This window comes from Gastrolobium bilobum, unplaced genomic scaffold, assembly GCF_033153095.1.
Source record: "Gastrolobium bilobum isolate Gb01-03AN ecotype WA unplaced genomic scaffold, APGP_CSIRO_Gbil_v1 utg10601, whole genome shotgun sequence".
NCBI classification, from domain to species: domain Eukaryota; kingdom Viridiplantae; phylum Streptophyta; class Magnoliopsida; order Fabales; family Fabaceae; genus Gastrolobium; species Gastrolobium bilobum.
This window is the reverse complement of record NW_026900130.1, coordinates 13,779-36,312: the sequence shown is the minus strand read 5'-3', so window position 1 is coordinate 36,312 and position 22,534 is coordinate 13,779. Positions and strand designations below refer to the sequence as shown.

At 38.4% G+C, this 22,534-nt stretch overlaps 2 protein-coding genes and 1 pseudogene across 2 annotated transcripts; 2 read left to right on the top strand and 1 right to left on the bottom strand.

The window, feature by feature from the left end:
* Positions 1 to 298: 298 nt before the first annotated feature.
* LOC133295436 (receptor-like protein EIX2) lies at positions 299 to 3,411 on the bottom strand (annotated as a pseudogene).
* A 12,956-nt stretch (positions 3,412 to 16,367) lies between these two features.
* Positions 16,368 to 17,126, top strand: LOC133295441 (uncharacterized). Its single transcript, XM_061494277.1, has 2 exons — positions 16,368 to 16,435; positions 16,529 to 17,126. Exons 1-2 carry the CDS (start codon positions 16,368 to 16,370, stop codon positions 17,124 to 17,126), a joined length of 666 nt encoding a protein of 221 aa, XP_061350261.1.
* Positions 17,127 to 21,552: 4,426 nt separating this feature from the next.
* On the top strand, positions 21,553 to 22,095 carry LOC133295440 (uncharacterized). The gene is made up of 2 exons (XM_061494276.1): positions 21,553 to 21,786; positions 21,940 to 22,095. Exons 1-2 carry the CDS (start codon positions 21,553 to 21,555, stop codon positions 22,093 to 22,095), a joined length of 390 nt encoding a protein of 129 aa, XP_061350260.1.
* The last annotated feature ends 439 nt before the right edge of the window (positions 22,096 to 22,534 follow it).

Here is a 22,534-nt window from a genome sequence, read left to right as displayed (position 1 = left end):
ATTTTCTGACATAAGCAGTCCTTTATCCCGTATTTTCCACTCTAACTTTTATTTTAATTTATTTTTAATTTAATTATCTGTTTTAACCCAAAGCTCCTACTTTTTCCGGTTTCTGCTTCCTTCCCTCTGCTATAGAGTGGGACAATTCATATGACTCCAACCATTTATAATGAGCTTACACATAAAATAGTATGATTATTTCAATCACACACAATTACAAATAGAAGAAGAAGGGAAGAAAAAGCTGGAGACATGAACGCTATATTTTTGGTTCAGTAAGTCACTATATTCTCCTCACATCGCTAATTACAATACATTCAGTCACGACATAATATAAATAGGTGACGAAAACCCCAAGCTGCAACACTTATTCATGACCCAAGTCCAAATCACTAAACCATAGAAAATTACAAAGCATCCGAATCCAACAAAGTAGCAGGAGATGAGTGGTCGTCTTCTTGCAAAGTAAGAGTCATCCTTAACAGGAAAATAAAAAAACCAACAAAACACAGGAAAAAGAAAATTAAATAAAAAGGTATATCAGAAATAAAACAACAAAAAGCAATTTGTGAAGTGAATTTGTAAACAACACATTCTTTGCTTGTAAATTAGATATGTCACCTATTATTATTTCTATATACAAATTAATGTATCCCGTTGTGACATTGAGAAAGTAAAATTATGGTGCTAGACTATGATAGTTGTTTTATGTTATTTGCCACTTAAATGTTTTGGTATCCAAGATATGGGTAGGGTTTTAGTCATTTTGAGTTTAACAAAGTTTGTGTCACAACTAATTAAGCAGATGAATTTGTAGAGGCTACTGCTAGTTAGATGGTTGCAGGGCTTGTGTCATAGACTCACACTCTATTCAACTCTAAAGACCATGATTATTAAAAAAGATTTTCAATAATACTATGTTTTTGTGTGCATAACTAAATATAGAAAATAAAATGCACTTGCTACCTTTTTTTATGTATAAGGCTCAATATCACTCATGTTCGTATTGCTTATGGCAAGAGCACATCAGAAGATTATGAATCGGAAACTGTAGTGTAAGTTTTACACTTTACTGACCTCGATTAGCAGGTACCTCTGCTTTACGAAAGTTGTTGAACTTTACCATCAATGTAACATAAAGTTGATCACCCATGTCATCAAGGAACCGATAGTACGTGTGTCTCCATTTCCTAATGAGAAGCAATGAAACACAAATCCCCAAAAAGCCCACTGCAAACCCAACTCCCATCCCAAGATACAGTGACTCTCTTTCTTGCTCACCATCTTCATTCCCTGCATCTTTCTTTGTATCTTTAGGATTCTCTTCTTGTGTGATACACTTTGAAAGAGGAGCTCCACAGAGTTCTGGATTCCCAATATAACTCGATGCGTCAAAACTTTGAAGTTGAGTCCCTATTGGGATTTGTCCATTAAAATTGTTGCATGATAGGTTCAAATAACCAAGAAAAGACAAACCAGCCATGCTCTGAGGAATCTCTCCATAAAGGTTATTATTGGAGAGATCAAGAGATTCCAAATTTTTCATATCCCCAATCTCCTTCTGTATTGTTCCCGTGAAATGATTGTGAGATAAGTTCAATGATTGAACTTTAATCAGCCCAAATAATTCTACGGGAATTATTCCAGACAGGTTGTTAACTGAAAAGTCAATAGTTCTCCTAAGAGGAATGATTGTGTACTCATAATCTTGGCCTTTTGTAAACAAATCGATTGTGCTGGAAAGCCAACTCCCCACATTATCTACATTCATTTGAGTCATGTTATAGACACACTGAGGCAAAGATCCTGAAAGTTTATTGTTGGCAACATCCAAGTGATACAGATCAGAAAGATTGGATAGCTGGGTTGGAATATTGCCCTCAAAATGGTTAGATCTCAATACCATCACTTGTAAATTCGGTGGCATCTTGATCGGTATAGTTCCAGAAAATTCATTTCTTCCAAGATTCATAACTAGTAATTCCATCAAATTCGAGAGGTCCACTGGAACTTCACCGGATAACCTGTTATTCCACAGGTTAATGTACTGCAAGTTATACAGGTTCTCCCAGCTAAGAGGAATTGATCCTGAGAATGAGTTGTGAGATAAACCCACGCGTGAAGCCTTCGGCCATAGATGCGGGAGCCCTCCTGTGAAATTATTATGGTCCAAATATATATAGGAAGAGTTCAGAGTTACATTTGATAAGTCTTCACTGATTGAATTGTTGGACATATGAAGATCGTCAATTCTTGCTATGAAGCTCCTAAACATATCTCCATCTGTGGATGAAATTCCGGTGCTTGATATACGTAGACTTTGGAGTGACTTCTGTGTATATATCCATGACGGGAATTTGGGACCTTGGTTTGTATTTCCCAAAGAAAGATGACTAAGTTGAAATGGAGGAATCCATTCAGGACCCAAATGGAATGCAAAAGTGGAATTGCTCAAGTCCAGCTCTTCTAATTTAGAGAGTTTTGAAAAAAATGTTTCAGATATTGCACCAGAGAAGGAATTAGAGCCAATACTTAACAAAAGTAAGGACGAGAGATTTCCTAGTGTTGAGGGAAAGGAACCAGAAAACAAGTTGTCTGATAGATCAAGGTACTGCAGATGCTCGAGTTGGCCAAACCAATTAGGAATTGATCCTTCGAGCTTGTTCAATGATAGATCAAGGTATTTCAGATTTTGTAGGTTTAACAAACTCCAAGGTATTTATTTCACCGTGTATACTGTTATACGAAAGGTCGAGATAGGATATGTCACTGCTGAGATGAAACAACCAGTATGGTAATTCAGAGTTGAAATTGTTGTGAGAAAGATCAAGAGTTACAAGTGAAGTAAAATTCACATACTCAAGAGATGGGCTGATCATGTTCTTCAGCTTACAAAATCTCAATCTTAACTCTAACAATGAAGGAAGCACAGCCACCAACTCAAGCCAGTTGGTTTCTTTGGGAAGATCGTTATCAGTTATCACTGAGGTTGAGATATTTCAAGGAAGAAAGTCGACAAAGCCAGTGAAGATTATCAATGTGAAGATTATAAATAGAGGATAAGTCAAGGTAATGAAGGTTAGAGGCAAATGTGACATTGTTAGGAGTAGGTGGAATACTTATAACATCAAAGAATTGGTTGTTCAAATCCAAGTAATTCAAAAATTCAAGTTGTAGCAAAGATAAGTTTATTTCACCTTCCAAACTTCCTCGAATTCCCCTTATTGAAAGATCAAGCTTTGTAACCCTGCCCGTAATGTTGTCGCATTGGATTCCTATCCATGCGCAACAATCTTCTTCGTTTGACCATGTGGAAAGTAGGTCGAAACGATCGATGATGCCTTGTTTGAAGTTTAAGAGTGTCTCTCGATCCTTCTCGTTGCAACGAACCAACCTGTGATTACTACACATGCTTATGTGGAATGTTGATGCAGATAAAAACAAAAGAAAAAGAACTGAAATTTGTGAAGTGAAAGTGATCACCATGGTTGATGGAACAAGAGAACAAGGATTGATTCAAATGGGATTGCTGGGTGATGTTTAATTCCGACTTTGCAAGATCAGAGTCTAATTATATAGATTGTTGGCTTATAGGGATGGCTCTGAACGAAAAGACTTGGAAAAAGCAAGGAAGACTTACACGATGGGATACGACCGGTCATACACTACATGATGATTAAAGTATGACCGGTCGTATTTAGTGTAATTTGTATTTGTAAGAGTTTGTAAACAAAAAAGTTTGTAAATATAACCTGTCTCACGTTCGATTGTGGCCAAATTGTTTTAAAGTTATTCTGATTAGTAGGACTCCATTATTGTATTCTTGTAAAAATATTCATAATGTACTAGACAACTCTCTTTTTGTCTCTCTCTCTTCAACTAGAGTGGTATTTTTAAATATCCCTATATTAAGAAGATATGATCCAAGAAAAAAAGTTGACTACTTTTCTGGTGGCGCAAGGAAAGGACCAGTGGCTTTTGTCATTTTCGGTGGCTTTTGTATGCATATGCTATACAAAAGAGCAGCAACGCGTTTACAACCTCTTTCCTGTGGACCCGAAATATCAAATTGGTGATATGTGACAGCTGAAATTCCTTTGTGTTGTGTTTTTTGTGCCTCTGTATTTTCTGCGTCCATTCTTGTGCTTTTGATACATAAGTCATTGTTGCTTGGGTGCATTCTAGTGCTTTTTCAAATTACTGTTAAGAATATTCATTAACAGAAAAAAAAGAAAGGACATAAAATCAGAAATACCTTTTTAAAATCCATCTAACGGAAAACGAAATACCAAGTAAAGACACAAAATTGAGTGTACGATAAATTTTGCTTTGTTCAACTCATATTCTACTTCCCGGTGAGTCCTAACTATTTTTTTTTTTTTTTTTTTTTTTTTTTTTTGTAAATAGTCCTAACTAATTTCATTCTTATAAAAAATGCATGGTTTTCCTATTTCAAGTCGCAGTCAAAGTAACTAGGATAAATACCATGAAAAAGGGGAAAGCCTTAATTTCAAACCATATACTGTGCTGTGGAAATTAAAGAGCATAGTCAGGTTGTTTTCTATAATATTCCTCTAATTAATTGTATGTAATTAGGCAATTAATCTTGTATTAATGAGTTAAATTAGGAAAAATATCTAATTAAATAAATTAGGATCACTTTTGAGGTAAAAAGCACAATAAGTGAAAATTATGTGGTAAAAATATATGTAGGCAAAAATAACCAAAATGTAAAAGTAAGAGTAGAAATATTTCTAGAAAAATATTCCAGACCTTTGGGTAAAATTTGAAACAGAACAAAATCAACTAGATAGATAAACTTTTACCTGGTGGAAATAACTTAACTAAGTTTAGTGGTAAAACACAACCCTGTAACAGCCCCAAACCCTGTAGCAGGATATTGTCCGCTTTGCCCCGCGCACAAGCACCGTCGAGCTCACGATTTTAAATTTCGGGTTACCCCCAAAAGGCCTCCTACAAGGAAAGGTGTCCACACCCTTATATAAGGCATGCTTCGTTCCCCTCTCCAACCGATGTGGGACATTACATCCTCCCCCACTGGGAATACAACGTCCCCGCTGTACACACCTGTCCAGGCCAGGCTCTGATACCAAATGTAACAGCCCCAAACCCTGTAGCAGGATATTGTCCGCTTTGCCCCGCGCACAAGCACCGTCGAGCTCACAATTTTACGTTTCGGGTTACCCCCAAAAGGCCTCCTACAAGGAAAGGTATCCAAACCCTTATAGAAGGCATGCTTCGTTCCCCTCTCCAACCGATGTGGGACATTACATCCTCCCCCACTGGGAATACAGCGTCCCCGCTGTAGACACCGGTCTAGGGCCAGGCTCTGATACCAAATGTAACAGCCCCAAACCCTGTACAGGATATTGTCCGCTTTGCCCCGCGCATAAGCACCGTCGAGCTCACGGTTTTACGTTTCAGGTTACCCCCAAAAGGCCTCCTACAAGGAAAGGTATCCACACCCTTATAGAAGGCATGTTTCGTTCCCCTCTCCAACCGATGTGGGACATTACAAACCCATTCCATTCTTCTTCTTCTTCCTCGACAAAAACTGAGAGTGAGAGGGAGGAGAACCCATTTTCAAGCAAGAAACCCTAGCACTCTTCTCTCACCCAAATCAAACCATTCCAAAGGCAAACTTGCATCAAATTCCTTCCTCTTCACAACCCATCACTCCTTGTTAGTTGGGAACCATTGTCGGTGGAGATCCTGGCTTGTTTGAGGGGCGAAATTCTTGAGGATTGGAGAAGTTTAGAGGCATTTCCTTCAAGAGGAGCTTAAGAGATCAACATTCCTTGGTAGTGTGATTGTAAGAACCTGCACCGTTAATTAAGGAAATTAATTAAATAAATGTGAGAATTAGGAAATAATTCCATAATTGACTCTAATAATTATTATGAGGCTTAAATAATTATAGTAAGTGAGTAATAATGCTGAAAGTCGCTTTTCTGACGAAAAGTGCAGATACCGGTTCTGCTACTCGGTATAAATACGTACCGATGAAGTATCTCGAAAAATTATAACAAGTTCATGAATATTCTTAGAATAATATGTAGGACTTGTAAAACGAGTTTCAAGTTAAAATAATGAGAACTGGTGCCAGAACTGATACTGGCTATGGAAAAGCGCGTACCGGAAAGGTACTGTAAAAAATAAAATAAAAATATGATAAATCTTAGAAAAATGAGTAGGTTCATAATCCTAAGTTTGGGATTAAAATTTGAAGCGTAGCTATTAGTGCTAATACTGTGTGATTAAGTTTAAGTGGCTTATAAATAGACCCTTTCACACAACCCTAGGCTGATCCTCCAGCCTTTATGCGTGAGTTTTTGGTTGCTGCTAGTGTCTTCATACTTGCCACCTTGTTCCTTCAAGAAGATTCCTCCATAAGTCACCATTTCTCTTTGATTCTTCCTCTTTCACCTTGTAAACATTAGAGTGAGTGCCTTGTGAGGGTGAAGTTCAGCTTTTGCTGAGTTGAGGGTACTGTTTGGGAATAGTTTGAGGGCTGACTTGTTGGTTTGGGTGTTGTGGAGTCTTTGTTCTTAGCTTTTGTGGCTTCAAGGAGCCACCTTTGGTGAGAAAAGACCTTGCTTTGTGGTCATTTTTGTTTCCCTACGAAGTCAAAACCTTGAGGAGCTGTTTGGTGAGCTCCAAGGGCCTCTGTACCTCTGTTTTGAGCTTTGGTAAGCTTTACCACCTTTGATCATGAGTTTTAATGGTTAAAAGTGAGGTCTTGGCATGTCTAATGAGTTGTTTAAGTAACCAACCAGTATATGAACCTAAAAGGGATTAAAAATGCATGCTTGGACGTTTTAATGAAGTAAAAACCCAACCTTTGGAGTGATATCTCGCGAAATGCAGAAACTGCATTCTGTTGCGAAATATCCAGATATGATATCCGGATATTGATATCTGGATATGGGGTCTTGAGATATCCGAATCTGGATATCCGGATATGATATCCGGATATTGATATTTGGATATGTCCTCGACAAATATCCGAATATTCTGGGTTTGCATGAACAGTAACGATACTGTTCATACAGAACTGAGTTATGGGTTTGTGGACCCTAGATTGTGGAAGTTGAACTTCTGTAATGATTAAGTTAAGTTAGAATCAAGGGATTAAGGGCTCTCGGCTTTGTGAGAAGCCTTAAGACTTAGAACACAAAGGAAAGGTGTTGTCTTTATACCGTATGCTTGTTGAGTATGAATATTGATATTATTGTTGGTCCAAACAGATTGTGATTGTGCTGTGTGTGGACTTTGAGCTAGTGGAGACTCTTGGCATTGGATAGTTAGCTTGCAAGGTAAGCTTTCGTGTCCTCGGCTTAGCCATTGTTTGTTCCACCATGTCCCATGGGGGGATGGTTATATGCATGATGTGTTTTCATGTACTGTTTTGTTGAAATGCTATGGAGCTGTTAAGTGCAAAATGCTTATGATATGTATGTGGTGCTTCGCCTAGCCAGGAAGCCATGGGGTGGTCTTGGGGGAGGGTACAACATGGGCTGGTACTGTGTGGGTAATAGACGTATTCCTGCACTTCTCTGATCAGTAGAATAGTTATAACACACATGACATGATTATCTGCTGCATTGCACTGATTGTGGGTAATAGTTATAACACGTTTGGGGACGCTTATTTCAGGTTCAGGTAATTTGGAGGCTGATACCTCTGGCGGTAGGAGGCTGGAGCTTAGCTAATTATAATGTTGTATGCTGACATGACTGGATATTGGATGTTGTTTATGTTTTCTGTCTTTATATTGATTATGTTGTTGCTATTGAGACTATGATGGGCTTGTTGCCTTATTTGGTGAGCATGAGGATTGTCCATGCCACTTTGACTTGACTTTATGTTTTAGTTGTTATTAATAATGTATCAGGATATTGTCCGGACTACGTGTTGTAGTTTCATGAATTAGATACTCACATCTATGTTATGAGGTATTTTAGTTAGTTGTTGGATTGCAATCACATATAGGCGATATTTTGTATTTGGTTTTGAATAATCAACTTGGCTAAGTATAATAACGTCATAATCGAAAGTAAAAAGTTATTCCGCATTTTTAAATTAAGTGTGGCTTAATACAATGACATGTTAACAAACCGGGTTAACACGGGGTGTTACATTTTATGGTATCAGAGCACTTTCTAGGGAAAAGCCTGTATGTATTGCAATAACTTAGGATGTTTTGTTGTGAGTCGTGTCTGTGTCTCCATTGGGTTTTGTTATGATGATGCATATGTGACCACATTGCGTGGGCCTGATCAACTCACTCTTTGTGTAACTTATGCAGAGTCATGGTACTACCTCGGAGGAACTAAGACATTAGCGGGGATCAATTTGATCCTGTCCTGGCTGCATTGGCTGAGATGCAGGCGGCGCGACTTTCCGACCAGGAGGCCCGTAACACCCTGTGTATACCCGGTTTGTTAACATGTCATCGTATTAAGCCACGCTTAATTAAAAATGCGGAATATCTTTTTCTTTTCAATTATGACGTCATTATTATTAGCCAAGTTGATTTTTAAAATCCTCTTTCAAAAAATTGCCTGTATGTAAATTGCAAAAGACAGCTAACCGAAATACCTCAATATAAAATTAACATCAATGTGTCTCTAGTCACGGAACTACAACACGTAGACCGGACAACCCTGATAGTTTATACAACTCAAGCTAAAAGTACTAACATCAATGTGGCATGGACAAACCCCATGCTCACCAAATAAGGCAACAAAGCCCACAAAAGTCTCAACAATAACATCATGAAGCTAAAAGCATAAGAGGCAACAACCAATATCCAGCATCCAACATAAGTAGCATAACAACATATAATCAGCTAAGCTCCGGCCTCCTGCCGCTAGAGGTCTCAACCCCGGCATTACCTGAACCTGAAATATGTGCCCCAGATGTGGGGTGAGATCTCTAAAAAAAATCTCAGTAAGACAAGAGGTCCTCAAGGATCTTCCACCCCAAGCTCACTTACATGTGCAATATAAGTTCAAAAGCATTTAACAGTATAAGTTCCAAAACTATGCAGTGCAACAGATATTCATGCCATGTGTGTTTTAACTATTCTACTGGCCAGAGAAATGCAGGAATACGTCTATTACCTACAGTTAGTACAAATAACATCGCTTGCACCTCACCCACAGCCTCACCCTCTTGTATGTACCACATTCCCAGGCTTACCGTATAAGTGGAACAACACATGCATATCATAAAGGCACTCGCATATAACAGCTCAACAACATTTCAACAAATCAATATATCATGAAAACAACATCATGCATATAACCACACCCCCATGGGACATGGTGGAACCAACAATGGATAAACCAAGGACACGAAAGCTTACCATGCAAGCTAACTATCCAATGCCAAGAGTCCACACTAGCTCAAAGCCCAAACACAGCAGAATCACAATCTGTTTCGGACCAACAATATATCAATAATCATACTTAACAAGCATAGATCACAAAGACAACGCCTTTCTTTTACGTTTTACGTCTTTAGGCTTCTCACAAAGCCACAAGCCCTTAATCACTCAGATTCTGACTTATAATAATCGTTACAGAAGTCCACAGTAGCCAATCATGGGTCCAAAAACCCAAAATAGCATTCTGTATGAACAGTACCTTCACTGTTCACGAAAACTCAGAATATCCGGATATTCGTCGGGGGCATATCCGGATATCAATATCCGGATATCTGTCTTGCAATATCTGGATATCAATATCCAGATATTCAGAACCCCATATCCGGATATCCATATCCGAATATTTCCAACCCAATATCCGGATATTTCGTGGCAGAACTCAAATTCTGCATTTTCGTGAGATATCTTTCCCAAGGATCCATTTTTACCGATTACAGAAGCTAACACATGCATTTCTAGGTGTGTTTAAGCTTACCCAACCTTAAGTTATTAACTTTTGCTCATTACATGCATCAAGGCTACATTTTTAACCATTAAAACTCATGATCATGGTTATTGAAGCTTACCTAAGGTTCAACTCAGAAAAAGGATGCTCTTGGAGCTCACCACCAAGTTCCCACAATTCTGACTTGCAAGGAAACGAAAAGAACCACCAAGCAAGGTCCTTTCTACTCAAAGATGGCTCCTTGAAGCTTTATATGACAAGAACAAGGCTCTCACCACAAGGACACACCAACACAGCCCTAAAGCTTCTCAACTCAGCAGCCACAACTCAGCCATAAGTGGCCACACACCCTCCCAAGGTTCACTACTTAGAGTTTACAAGGCTAGAGGTGAGTAACCTCCCATAAAAGTGGCATCTTGAGTAGTTTCTATGGAGGAAAAGCAATGAAACAGTGAAGAAGAAGGGAGACACCAGCTGCTGACCAGCCACTCACGTAGGAGACATAAGGAATTAACCTAGGTCTTTGTGCCATCTCCTATTTATAGCCACATTAAGCTTAATCACACTGTATTAGCGCTAAATGCTACGCTTAGAATTTTAATCCCAAACTTGAGATTCTAAACCTACTCATTTTTCTAAGATTTATCATATTGTTAGCTTTACATATGTTCAAACCTCACTCAATTTGGAGCTCTGTAGCTTGAGATATCGCGATTTTACTAAACTAGGTCGTTGCTGTCACAGGTAGGAATCAATTCCCAAACATGGGGAATCCATTCCTGCACTTGGAAATCGATTCCCAACAAAAGGAAATCGATTCCCACGCGTGCAGAACTGAATTCTGCAGCAGATGTCTGCATAATTCGAGGTGGGAAAGGTTCCTAATGATCCAAGGTCTTTTTTTCTCTCAAAAACAGAAGTTCAAAAACACTAAACATGCATAGATTAACAACTCTCAACTTAATTAATCAAAGTTCCCTCTTTTAGTGACCAAAATAAGGTAAAATCATGGATTTAAAGAGGAATGATCATGGTATACCTATGGAGGCTCAAACACAGCAGAACAAGGTGCTCTTGGAGCTCTCAAATCTGTCCCAAGAAGTCAGATTACACAAGCCGCGAAATGGTGACCCAAGCTCGGTCCTTTCTCAACCAAAATGGCACCTTGAATCTTCAAATGGCATGGAGATGGCTACCATACCTCACAACCCCAAATTCAGAAACTTTCTCCCTCACCACAACTCCCACAACTCCCACAACTCAGAAATTGCTGGACTTTTGCCTACCCATGGCTAGAGCACACTCTAACAAGCAACTTTTTTTTTTTTTGAATACTCTAACAAGCAACTTTAGTGAAGGAACTAAGTGGAAAGGTGCTCTCTTAGAGCTTCAATGGAGGGGAGAAGAAGGAGGAAGGGCTGCCTCAAAAAGCTCAGAAAAAAACTCACGCAAGTTATGATTTTCTGACCTAGGATCATGTGCCCTTAGTATTTATAGGTGCGCTTAAGTTTAATCGCACAGTATTAGCGTTAATAGCTACCCTTATCATTTTAATCTCAAACTTCATATTTTGAGCCTAGCCATTTTTCTAAGATTTTTCATATTTTTATTTTAATTTTTCGCAACACTTTTTTGGTACGCGTTTTAACACTGACAGTATTAGTTCTGATACCAGTTCTCATTATTTTGACTTAAAACTTGTTATACTAGTCCTATATATTATTCTAGTAATATATACACACTTTTCATAATTTTCTGGGATACTTCATCGGTACACATTTATACCGTGAGGCAGAACCGGTATCTGCACTTTTCGTCAGAAAAACGACTTGCAGCATTATTAATCACTTACCATAATTATTAAGGTCAGTTATGAAATTATATCAATTATCTCAAAATTATTTAATTTAATTCTTTAATTAACGGTGCGGGTTCTTACAGTAATCCATAAAGTGAAGATAAAGCATAAAGCAATAGACATAATCCAGCATCCAAACATAATCATATATATTAGCTAAGCTCCGGCCTCCTGCCGCTAGAGGTCTCAACCCCTGAGTTACCTGAACCTGAAATAAGCGCCCCAAACGTGGGGTGAGATCTCTAAACAGAAATCTCAATAAGGCAAGGGATCCTCAAGGATTTATCCACCTCAAGCTCACTTACATGTGCAATATAAGGTCTAAAAGTAGTTTTAAAAATATAAGTTTCAAAACCAATGCAGTGCAGCAGATAATCATGCCATGTGTGTTAAAACTATTCTACTGGCCAGAGAAATGCAGGAATACGTCTATTACCTACAGTTAGTACAAGGAACACCGCTTTCACCTCACCCACAGCCTCACCATCTTGTATGTCCCCACATACTCAGGATTACCGTATAGGTTGAACACCACATGCATATCATAAAGGCACTCACACATAACAACTCAATAGCATTTCAACAAATCCATACATGAAAACAACATCATGCATATAAACCATCCCCCCATGGGGTATGGTGGAACCGACAATCGCTAAACCGAGGACACGAAAGCTTACCTCTTAAGCAATCAATCCAAGCCAAGTCCACACAAGCTCAAAGTCCACACACAGCACAATCACAATCTGTTTGGACCAATAATCATATCAATATTCATACTCTACAAGCATAAGACACAAGGACAACGCCTTCCCTTTACGTTTCATGTCTTTAGGCTTCTCACAAAGCCATAAACCTTAATCACTTTGATTCTGACTTAGATTAATTATTACAGAAGTCTACATTAGCCAATCATGGGTCCGCAAACCCAGAATGCCATTCTGTATGAACAGTACAACTACTGTCTCAAAATTCCCAGAATATCTGGATATTTGTCGGGGCAATATCCAGATATCAATATCCGGATATGCATATCCGGATATCCATATACGGATACCTCAAGACCCCATATCCGGATATCAATATCCGGATATCATATCCGGATATTTCGCGACAAAATGCAGTTTCTGCATTTCGCGAGATATAACTCCAAAGGTTTGGTTTTTAAACCATTGAAACGCCCAAACATGCATTTTTATCCACTTTTAGGTTCATGCTCATGTTAGTTACTTAAACAACCCCTTAACAAGCCAAGACTCAACCTTTAAGTAAGGGGAACTCAAGATCAAGGTAGGTAAAGCCTACTCAAGGTTCAAAACTCAAAAAAGATTGCTCTTGGAGCTCATAACCAAGCCCCCACAGTTCTGACTTTGCAAGGAAACGAAAATGACAACAAAGCAAGGTCCTTTGCCAACAAAAATGGCTCCTTGAAGTCACACAAGCTAGGAACAAAGGCTCTCTCCCCACAAGCAGTGAAGTCAGCTCCAAAAACACTCAAGAGCAGCACCACCAACTCAGAAAATGACACCTTTCACACTCATAAATGCTCACACCCAAGTGTTTACTTGTTTAGAGATGAAGAAATCAAAGAAAAAAGGTGTCTTGGAGGGTTTCTCATGCAAAGGTGACCAAGGGAGGAGGAGGCAGCAGCAAGGTTCAGCAACACTCACGTAGAGCACAAGGATTCTGACATAGGATCATGTGTCAAGGCCTTATATAGGTCACTTAAGTTTTAATCGCATTGTATTAGCGCTAATAGCTACGCTTAGCATTTTAATCCCAAACTTAGGATTGTGAACCTACTCATTTTTCTAAGATTTGTCATATTTTTATTTTATTTTTCGCAGCACTTTTCCGATACGCGCTTTTACATAGCCAGTATTAGTTCTGGCACTAATTCTAATTATTTCAACCTGAGATACTTCATCATTATTAATTTTAAGAATATTTCAACCTGTGAATTTACTTGTTTTACCAGTCCTATATATTATTCTAAGAATATTTTCATACTTATTATAATTTTCCGGGATACTTCATCGGTACGCATTTATACCGAGGAGCAGAACTAGTATCTGCACTTTTCGTCAGAAAAGCGACTTTCAGCATTATTAATCACTTACCATAATTATTTAAGCCTTCTCATAATCATTAGGTTCAATTATGGAATTATCTCATTAATCACATAATTAATTAACTTATTTCCTAAATTAACGGCGCGGGTTCTTACAGATAGTGTATGTAAATGCAATAAGTAGTTTAATGCTTTGTTATACGTATGTGTATGTACCGAGTGTGGCATAGGATGGTGTTTTCCTATGTTTGTATGTTGCATGACGATGCGTAATTCATACTTGGTAGTTTAGCTGGGCAGTATGACTATTTTGCATCTGAGTATTCTTAGGATAGCATGAGAGCTCGAGGGATGACTCCTGGAGATGTTTTTTACACACTGTTTGGATATGTATTTACTGCATTATTTATTGAGTATTGCTATTATACTGTGAGTGAACTATGGGGTGGAGAAATGCTCCAAGGACCCCTGGTTTACTGAGATGTATTCGTATATCTTACCCTGTGTTGTGGGACCCCTTTTTTGGTACAGATGCTGCAGGAGCCTCTGGTGGTAAGTGGCCATACTTGGAATAGATTGATACATGAGAATATTGCACTATTTTGGTTATGCATGTCAGTAGTAGTTCCTATGTATAGGATTTGTAATTGAAAGCCATTTGATATATGTATGTCATGCTTTATTTTGGTGGACTTAGCCTATGCTCTCCTCATTTGGTGTCTCTTTTGTTGATGGGAGCCAAGAATTTGATCGTAGTGTTTTGTAGCTAAGTCCCATAGTTATGTAATAAAGAAGTTTAGAGATTATGTAATATTGTGCTTATTGTATATATAATGGAAGGGCATGGATGCCTATTTTTATAAATGTGTGTCTTGAAATAGCTAAGAATCAGGTTTTGAAGGGATGGTATAATCTCTATTAGGTGAAAGAAAACCCTTTGAGTTGAGAATCGATGTAAACATAAGAACATCATGTCTTGTTGTCCATTTTTCATATCCTATATGATGAATTTGGACCTTGTGTCTTAATGGAAGTTATAGTTATTTTTCTTAGCTTTCCAATGAGACCAAGATTATTGCGTCAATTGGATAAGTATAACTCCAGTTAGCGGTAAAATACTAAGGTTAGGTGTGATCTCCAGAAATTTGGCGCTATTAGCGCTGTGGTGGCGCTAACCGCACCAACATACAGTGGAAAAATGCATTCCCGGCGCTATTCGCGCCAGGCCAGTCGGTTCAACACTCGTTTCTTAGAAAATTCAGAACTTGAGCTACGGTGCTCCGAATTGAGCACAGTTTGAACCCACGCGTATCTAACGAAGAGATATATAACATATTGGAAGATGAGGACCATATAAATAGTATAAAATTTCTTAAGTAACTAAAAAGTGGAGGTGTTTAGTGTTGAATAACAATAAAAATGAGTTTTTAAGCCTTGTTGGTCTAAGGGGACTACTTGGCACAATATTGTAGCAACGTATGGTTTAAATAAAACTTACATTAGGTGTTCCACATATAGTTTAAGTTATGATCATAATTATGGAAATTGTTTTAATTACGTAATTAAATTTTAAACAAAAACGTTTATAAATAAAAAGAAAAAAATTTATCCGTACTTTAATTCAATTGTTGTGATTGTAACTGTGCTTAATGGCATACGTAATGTTAACAAACCGGTTCTAGAATGGGGTGTTACAAATAAAAAGGAAAAAATTTATCCGTACTTTAATTCAATTGTTGTGATTGTAACTGTGCTTAATACCATACGCAATGTTAACAAACCGGTTCTAGAACGGAGTGTTATATTTAATGGTATCAGAGCAGTTTTTTAGGAAAACTTGTGGATTCTTGTTATGTTTGCTTGGTGTTTAATGCTTTGTGGTTTTTTTGGGTACTCTTTATGATTATTGCATCTGTGATCACAGAGTGTGATCCTGATCAGCTCATTTCTTTGTGTAACATGTGTAGTGTCATGATGAGGAATCGAAACAACGCTGAGGCATCGAATGCCAATGCTCAGCCAGATCCGTTTTGGCTGCTTTAGTTAGACCCCGAAGTGGTCGTGGGGCCACAGGTGGATAGTCTGATCTTGTGGCGACCACTCTGGAAGCCATGCAAAGGGAGTTAACCATTAATCGCCAGGCTAATGAAACATTGTTAAAGATTAATGAGGATACACAGAATGCTATGACAACGATGATGAATGAGTTGAGGAAACTAAGGGGTCCTAAAAACGAGAATAGACCACCCACTCCTACTCCTCAAACTGTGATGCCTACTCCACATACTCTCCACAAAGAGGGTGGAGCTGGTAACAATGATGGTGAGGCTAGTCACCATACTGATGGAGCTAGTCATCACACCATGGTTCATAACCACATGTGGAACATGATGGTGGGCCAGATGCGGATGAAAGATGATTAACCGCATTTCAAAAACAAAAACCTCCATCCTTCACTGAAGGCTATGGCTCGTTGATTGCTGCAAAATGGCTTCAGGCTATGTAGAAGATTTTTAGGGCGATGAGATGCCCTGATGCACTAAAGTTGGTTTACTCGGTGTACATGCTGGAGGGTGAAGCCGAAGATTGGTGGACGAACACCGTGCAACCCTTGGAGGCTGAAGGCCAGGAAATCACCTGAAAATTGTTTAAGACCTTGTTTTTGAACAATTACTTCCCTAGGAAAGCTAGGGAAAGGAAGCAGAATGAGTATAATAATTTGAAGCAGGGGTCGATGTCAATTGACCAATATTTTGCCAAGTTCAATGAATTGGTGAAATATGCTAATTACGGGAGAGCTTTACCTACTTCAGCCGAGATGACCTCCAAGTATCAATGGGGTCTAAATAAGAAGATGACTCGGAAGATGTCAAACTGTGACATTAGAGAGTTTAGCAAGTTCGTGAATCAGTGTCGAAAAATAGAAGAAGTTTATAGTGTGACGAAAAACAAGAAACCTTCTGAGGCACATGTGTCTGATACCAGTAGAGCAACTGGCTCTAGTTCATTGAAAAATAAAAAGATGAAGGGCAAGAAGCCGAATGTGAACAATTTGTTGGATAGGTTCAAGAAGCCCGGGAACCAAAGAAACTTTGTTGATAGAGGACCTCCTCCAAAGTGTAGAGGATGCGGAAAAGAGCATCGAGGTCCGTGTGCCACGGGTGAAATTATTTACTACAAGTGTGGAAGATCTGGCCATTACTCTAACCAGTACCCTCAAAATGAAGTAAGGACTATGACAGGTGAGGCTGTTGTCGTTCCTGTTTCGGTTGTTCAATGATAAACCTTTGGTTTACCATGTTTTTAGGCTTAATTATGATTGATATATGTTATGAATTGCATGGAAATTAGGGTTTTATGCTGTAAAGTTACAATAATTGAATATCTTGCTAACATATTGTCGTAATACTGATTTACAAGGGTTTTTAACATATATTATGGCATTTTAGAACCAAAAGAAGACATCAAGTTGAGTTGAAGTCCCAAGAAAACAAGATTTCAAGTGTGTACCAGCTGAAGGAGGACGTTATGGCGTCCATCAAGCACGTTTAAATGCACAAAAGGAAGAAAAACACCATTGCCCCTGGAGGAGAACGTTTTGGCGCACAACAGCACGCCAAAACGCCTAGAAAACAATCAAAACACGTTTTGGCGTTCTAATGGACGCCAAAATGTGCTGAGGCAGATAGCAATACACTAGGAGGACGTTTTGGCGTGCTCTTGAGCGCCAAAACGTCCATACATGGTCAAGCCAACTCCAGGAAAGATTTAATCAAGATATGCAACAGATTCCATGAAGATATAAAGAGGAAACACCTAAACCTTGAATTGAAATAAGATATAACTACAATGGGAAGATATGAGGAAGATACAACAAAGATTTGAAGCTCTAATTAATCAACCAAATCTCAAAGATATTACATGTAAAAAGGAAACAAAGATGAAATCAAATACAAATCTGATATGGATTCATTAGGAGATTTAATGATGGATACAACTCTTATGGTTATAAATAAGGAGCTTGAGACCAATTCCCATTCACCAATTCACAATTCCAGAGCATTACACCAAGCTAAAAGGAGGAATCCTGTTGCGGAGCGCTGGAACACTGAGAAACCAAGTCAACATCACACCAATGGAGGCTTGGGGTTCTCTTTTCTTTATTATTTCTTTTCAATTCAGTAGGCTAGAGTAGTCTTTTATGTAGTTAAGGGTAGATGGAACCCAATTGAATCTTTATGTTTATGAATTAAATTGTCTCCAAATCCCGTTCTTTTTATAATTGAATAAATTATCTGTTTTTGATGCTTTTTATGAGTTTGTTCCTTATAGAATGATTTTGGGGAATTGTATGACAATAGGGATGTTGGTGCATGAACCTTGACTTGATAATTTATCGGAATCCTTGTGATCTAGGAATAGGAATAGGAATAGACATAGGGTAATTACGCAATCTTGTAATTCTTGATCTTAATGCATGTTTTCTTGGGGGAATAATCGGGGAACTAGAGTTCTTTCAAGATTACATAGATTTATGGTAACAAGGAATTGAGCCGTAATTAACTCAGATAGAATTGACTGGCAATATATTAAGAAACAGATTCTTGGCTTTTTAATTCATAACATATTGAGGATATTGGGGGAAGTCGAAACCTTAACTACGCTTGTTTTAAATTTTAATCAAACATCATCTCATTCATTCTTTTTATTTTGAATTTTCATAATTGCATGTTCTTAATTGTTTTTAATTTTAAGTTCTTTGAACAACAATTCTCTTCATCTAAATTCACCATTCTCTCAAACCAAACCTTTGATTGTCCAACTAAAACACAATTAGTGAACTAGTGCTTGAAATTCTGATCCTCGTGGGAACGATCTCGTACTCAGTACATTTTATTACTTTCACGATCGGTGCACTTGCCGAGTCGCTATCATTCAACCAATGATAGAGTCCCAGATTGTTGGTAGAGTATACACCATGGACCGTCAGCAATCAGAAAAGGCTTCAAACCATGTGAAAGGTACAATTTATATCAATAATATGGATATTGAAATCTTGTTTGACTCAGGAGCTACACACTCCTATATGTATGATTTTATAGCATTTGGGCTAAATTTACATATATACGAAATTTCTCCTCCAATGAAAATGGTGACTGCTATTGGAGAGAAATGTTATACGTCAGTTTTATGCAAGGATGTTGAATTTAAATATAAAGGCCGAGATTACGTGCTGGATTTTATTTGTTTGCCTATGATCAGTCTTCAAGTTATCTTAGGAATGGACTGATTATCAAAGAATTGTGCTATGATAGACTGCTGTGAAAAAAGAATTGTGCTTTCTGCTGATGATTCTGCTACTAGTTCTTCCTCATATCTGTCTGTTTTGCAAATTAGAAAGGCTTTGAGGGCTGGGGCATTGGATATGTCCTTGTGGGGGGTTTAGTTGGTGGAAGTCATGAGGAGATCGACACTGTTCCCGTGGTAAAGGAGTTTGTGGATGTGTTTTCAGATGAGATTCCGCAACTCTCACCTCCTAGAGAGATTGAGTTCACGATTGATTTACTGCCGGGTGTGGGGCCTATTTCCTTGGCTCCATATCGGATGTCACCACCGGAATTAGCCGAGTTAAAGAAGCATATTGAAGAGCTTTTGGCTAAGCAGTTTATCAGGCCAAGTGTGTCCCCATGGGGAGCACCAGTTATACTTGTCAAGAAGAAGGATGATAGCATGAGATTATGCACTTATTACCGTCAGTTGAATAAGGTTACTATTAAGAACAAGTATCCTCTCCCTCGCGTAGATGAATTGCTTGATCGATTGAGTGATGCTTGTGTCTTTTCAAAAATTGATCTGAGGTCAGGCTATCATCATATCCAAATTAAGCAGGAAGATATTCCGAAGACTGCTTTCTGATCTAGATATAGACATTATGAGTACCAAGTAATTCCGTTTGGACTCTCTAATGCTCCGGTGGTGTTTATGGATTATATGAATCGCATATTTAAGCAGTTTCTAGATCAATTCGTGATTGTGTTTATTGATGATATCCTAATATATTCCAAGAGTAAGGAAAAGCATGTGAATCACTTAAGAACAGTGTTACAAATTCTTAGAGAGAAACAGTTGTATGCAAAGCCTTCAAAATGTGAATTTTGACTTTCTCAAGTGCAATTCTTGGGTCACGTTATTTCAGCTGATAGAGTGACAGTTGAACGTAGCAAGATAAACGCGATTATTGATTGGGAGAGACCCAAGACCGTAACTGAAGTAAGGAGTTTCTTGAGATTGGCCAGTTGGAGATTTATCAAGGAGTTTTCTACAATGGTTTTGCCATTAACCCGCTTAACTCGGAAGGATACTCCATTTATTTGGACGCATGAATGTGAGGAATGTATCCAGAATCTTAAGGAGAAATTAACAACTGTTCCGGTGTTAGTACTTCTTGATCCAGAAGATGAATTTGAATTATACAACGATGCTTCAAAGAATAGATTGGGATATGTGTTGATGCAAGATAAGCGAGTAGTGGCATATGCATCGAGGCAGCTGAAACCGCATGACGAAAACTATCTGAGTCACGACTTGGAGCTTGCTGCGATCATTTTTGGGTTGAAACAATGGAGGCATTTCTTGTATGGAATGAAGTTTGCCAAATTTAGTGATCCTAAGAGCTTGAAGTACTTGTTTGATTAAAAGGAGTTGAATATGAGACAACGATGGTGGAATGAGTTCCTAAAGGACTACGACTTCGAAGTGAAATATCATCTCGGCAAGGCTAATGTTTTAGCTGATGCATTGAGCTGAAAATCTGTGAGTGTAGCGAGCATGATGATTAGAGATTATGATGTGATTGAGAAGTTCAGAGACATGAAACTATCTGAGGTTTTTCCAGGCAGAATTTGTGATATAGAAATTACAAGAATTGAAAACGAAATGCTGACCAAAATTAAAGAAGCTCAACTTTAAAATGAAAGTGCTAAACGACTGAAAGGTCAGAGTGGTGTATCTTGTAATGAGCAGGGTATACTATTATATCAAGGTCGTATTGTTGTACCTAGGCAGTTGGCGAAAGAAGTGATGACAGAGGCCCATAAGGGTCAATTCACTGTTTATCCAGGAGCTACAAAGATGTATCAGGACCTAAAGATTAATTTTTGGTGGCCTGGTATGAAGAAAGATATTGCGGAATTCGTCTCTAAGTGTCTCATATGTCAGAAGGTCAAGATTGAGCATCAAAAGCCTTCTGGTATGTTGCAACCTCTGGATGTTCCTGAATGGAAATGGGAGAGTATCTCCAAGGATTTTGTTGTAGGTTCGCCGCGAACACAGGCTAGTTATGATTCTATATGGGTAATTTTGGATAGATTGACAAAGTCCGTACACTTTTTGCCAGTTTGGGTAGATTTTTTGCTGAGAGATTAGCTAGGCTCTATGTGAAGGAGATTGTGAGGCTTCATGGGGTGCCTGAGAGCATTGTTAGCGATTGGGACCCAAGTTCACTTCTCGCTTCTGGGGAGCATTGCAGGAGGCTCTTGGCACTCTGTTGAGACTGAGCACTGCCTATCATCCACAGACGAATTGTCAGACTGAGAGGACCATTCAGACGTTGGAGGGCTTGCACCCTGGAGCAGGGTACTACATGGGACAGATATCTCCTGCTGGTTGAGTTTTCATACAATAATAGTTTCCATGCTAGTCTGGGTATGGCTCCCTACAAGGCCTTGTATTGTCGCAGGTGTAGGACACCTACTTGCTGGTCAAAAGTTGGGGACACAGAGCTATTTGGATCTAATTCTGCTCAGGAGACCACTGAGCAGATTAAAATGATTAGGGATCATCTAAAAAAGGCTCAAGATCGCCAAAAGAGTTATTATGATCTCAAGCATTGGCCTCTAGATTTTGAGGAGGGAGATCATGTGTTTTTAAAGTTATCACCGGTTACGGGTGTTGGACGAGCCCTAGGTGTGAGGAAGCTGAGTCCAAGATTTATTGGACCGTACCAAATTCTACATAGGATAGGACCGGTTGCCTACCAGCTTGCCTTGCCTCCTCAATTATCGAATTTACACGATGTATTCCATGTTTCTTAGTTGAGAAAGTATGTAGCTGATCCTTCTCATGTGGTTCAACCTAATGATGTTGAGATTCAGGAAAATTTGAAAACTCCCATTGGGCCACTGAGGATACTCGAAAGAGATGAGAAGAGGCTGAGGAATAAATTCATTCTTATGGACAAAGTCCAATGAAAAGGAAGGACGCCTGAAGAGTCCACTTGGGAGTGGGAGAACGAGCTTCTCCGGCAAAATCCTGAGTTTAAGGACAAGTATGTTTTTGATTTTGCAGACAAAATCGCTAAAAGATAATGTGACTATAATATCCCTCACCATGTGATTTAATTAATTGCATGTAATTAGGCAATTAATCTTGTATTAGTGGGTTAAATTAGGTAAAATATCTAATTAAATAAATTAGGGTCACTTTTGAGGTAAAAAGTGCAGTAAGTGAAAATTATGGGGTAAAAATGTATGTAGGCTATTTTATATAAAATTATTAAAAACAATAATGATTCTTCATTAAAAGGAAATTATAATTTTTCTTAAAATAAAATAATAATTCCTAAATAAGATAATAATCCTTAAATATCCTTATGTATTATGCATCGTTCTCCCTATTTAGAAGAACTCG

Bases quoted from the DNA above. Each gene is read 5' to 3' on its own strand.
- LOC133295440 (XM_061494276.1), top strand. From the start codon at position 21,553: ATGGCTCCCTACAAGGCCTTGTATTGTCGCAGGTGTAGGACACCTACT. The intron at 21,787-21,939 runs GTTACGGGTGTT...CATGTTTCTTAG, and splicing joins TGTTTTTAAAGTTATCACCG to TTGAGAAAGTATGTAGCTGA.
- LOC133295441 (XM_061494277.1), top strand. From the start codon at position 16,368: ATGAGATGCCCTGATGCACTAAAGTTGGTTTACTCGGTGTACATGCTG. The intron at 16,436-16,528 runs GTGGACGAACAC...TTACTTCCCTAG, and splicing joins GAGGGTGAAGCCGAAGATTG to GAAAGCTAGGGAAAGGAAGC.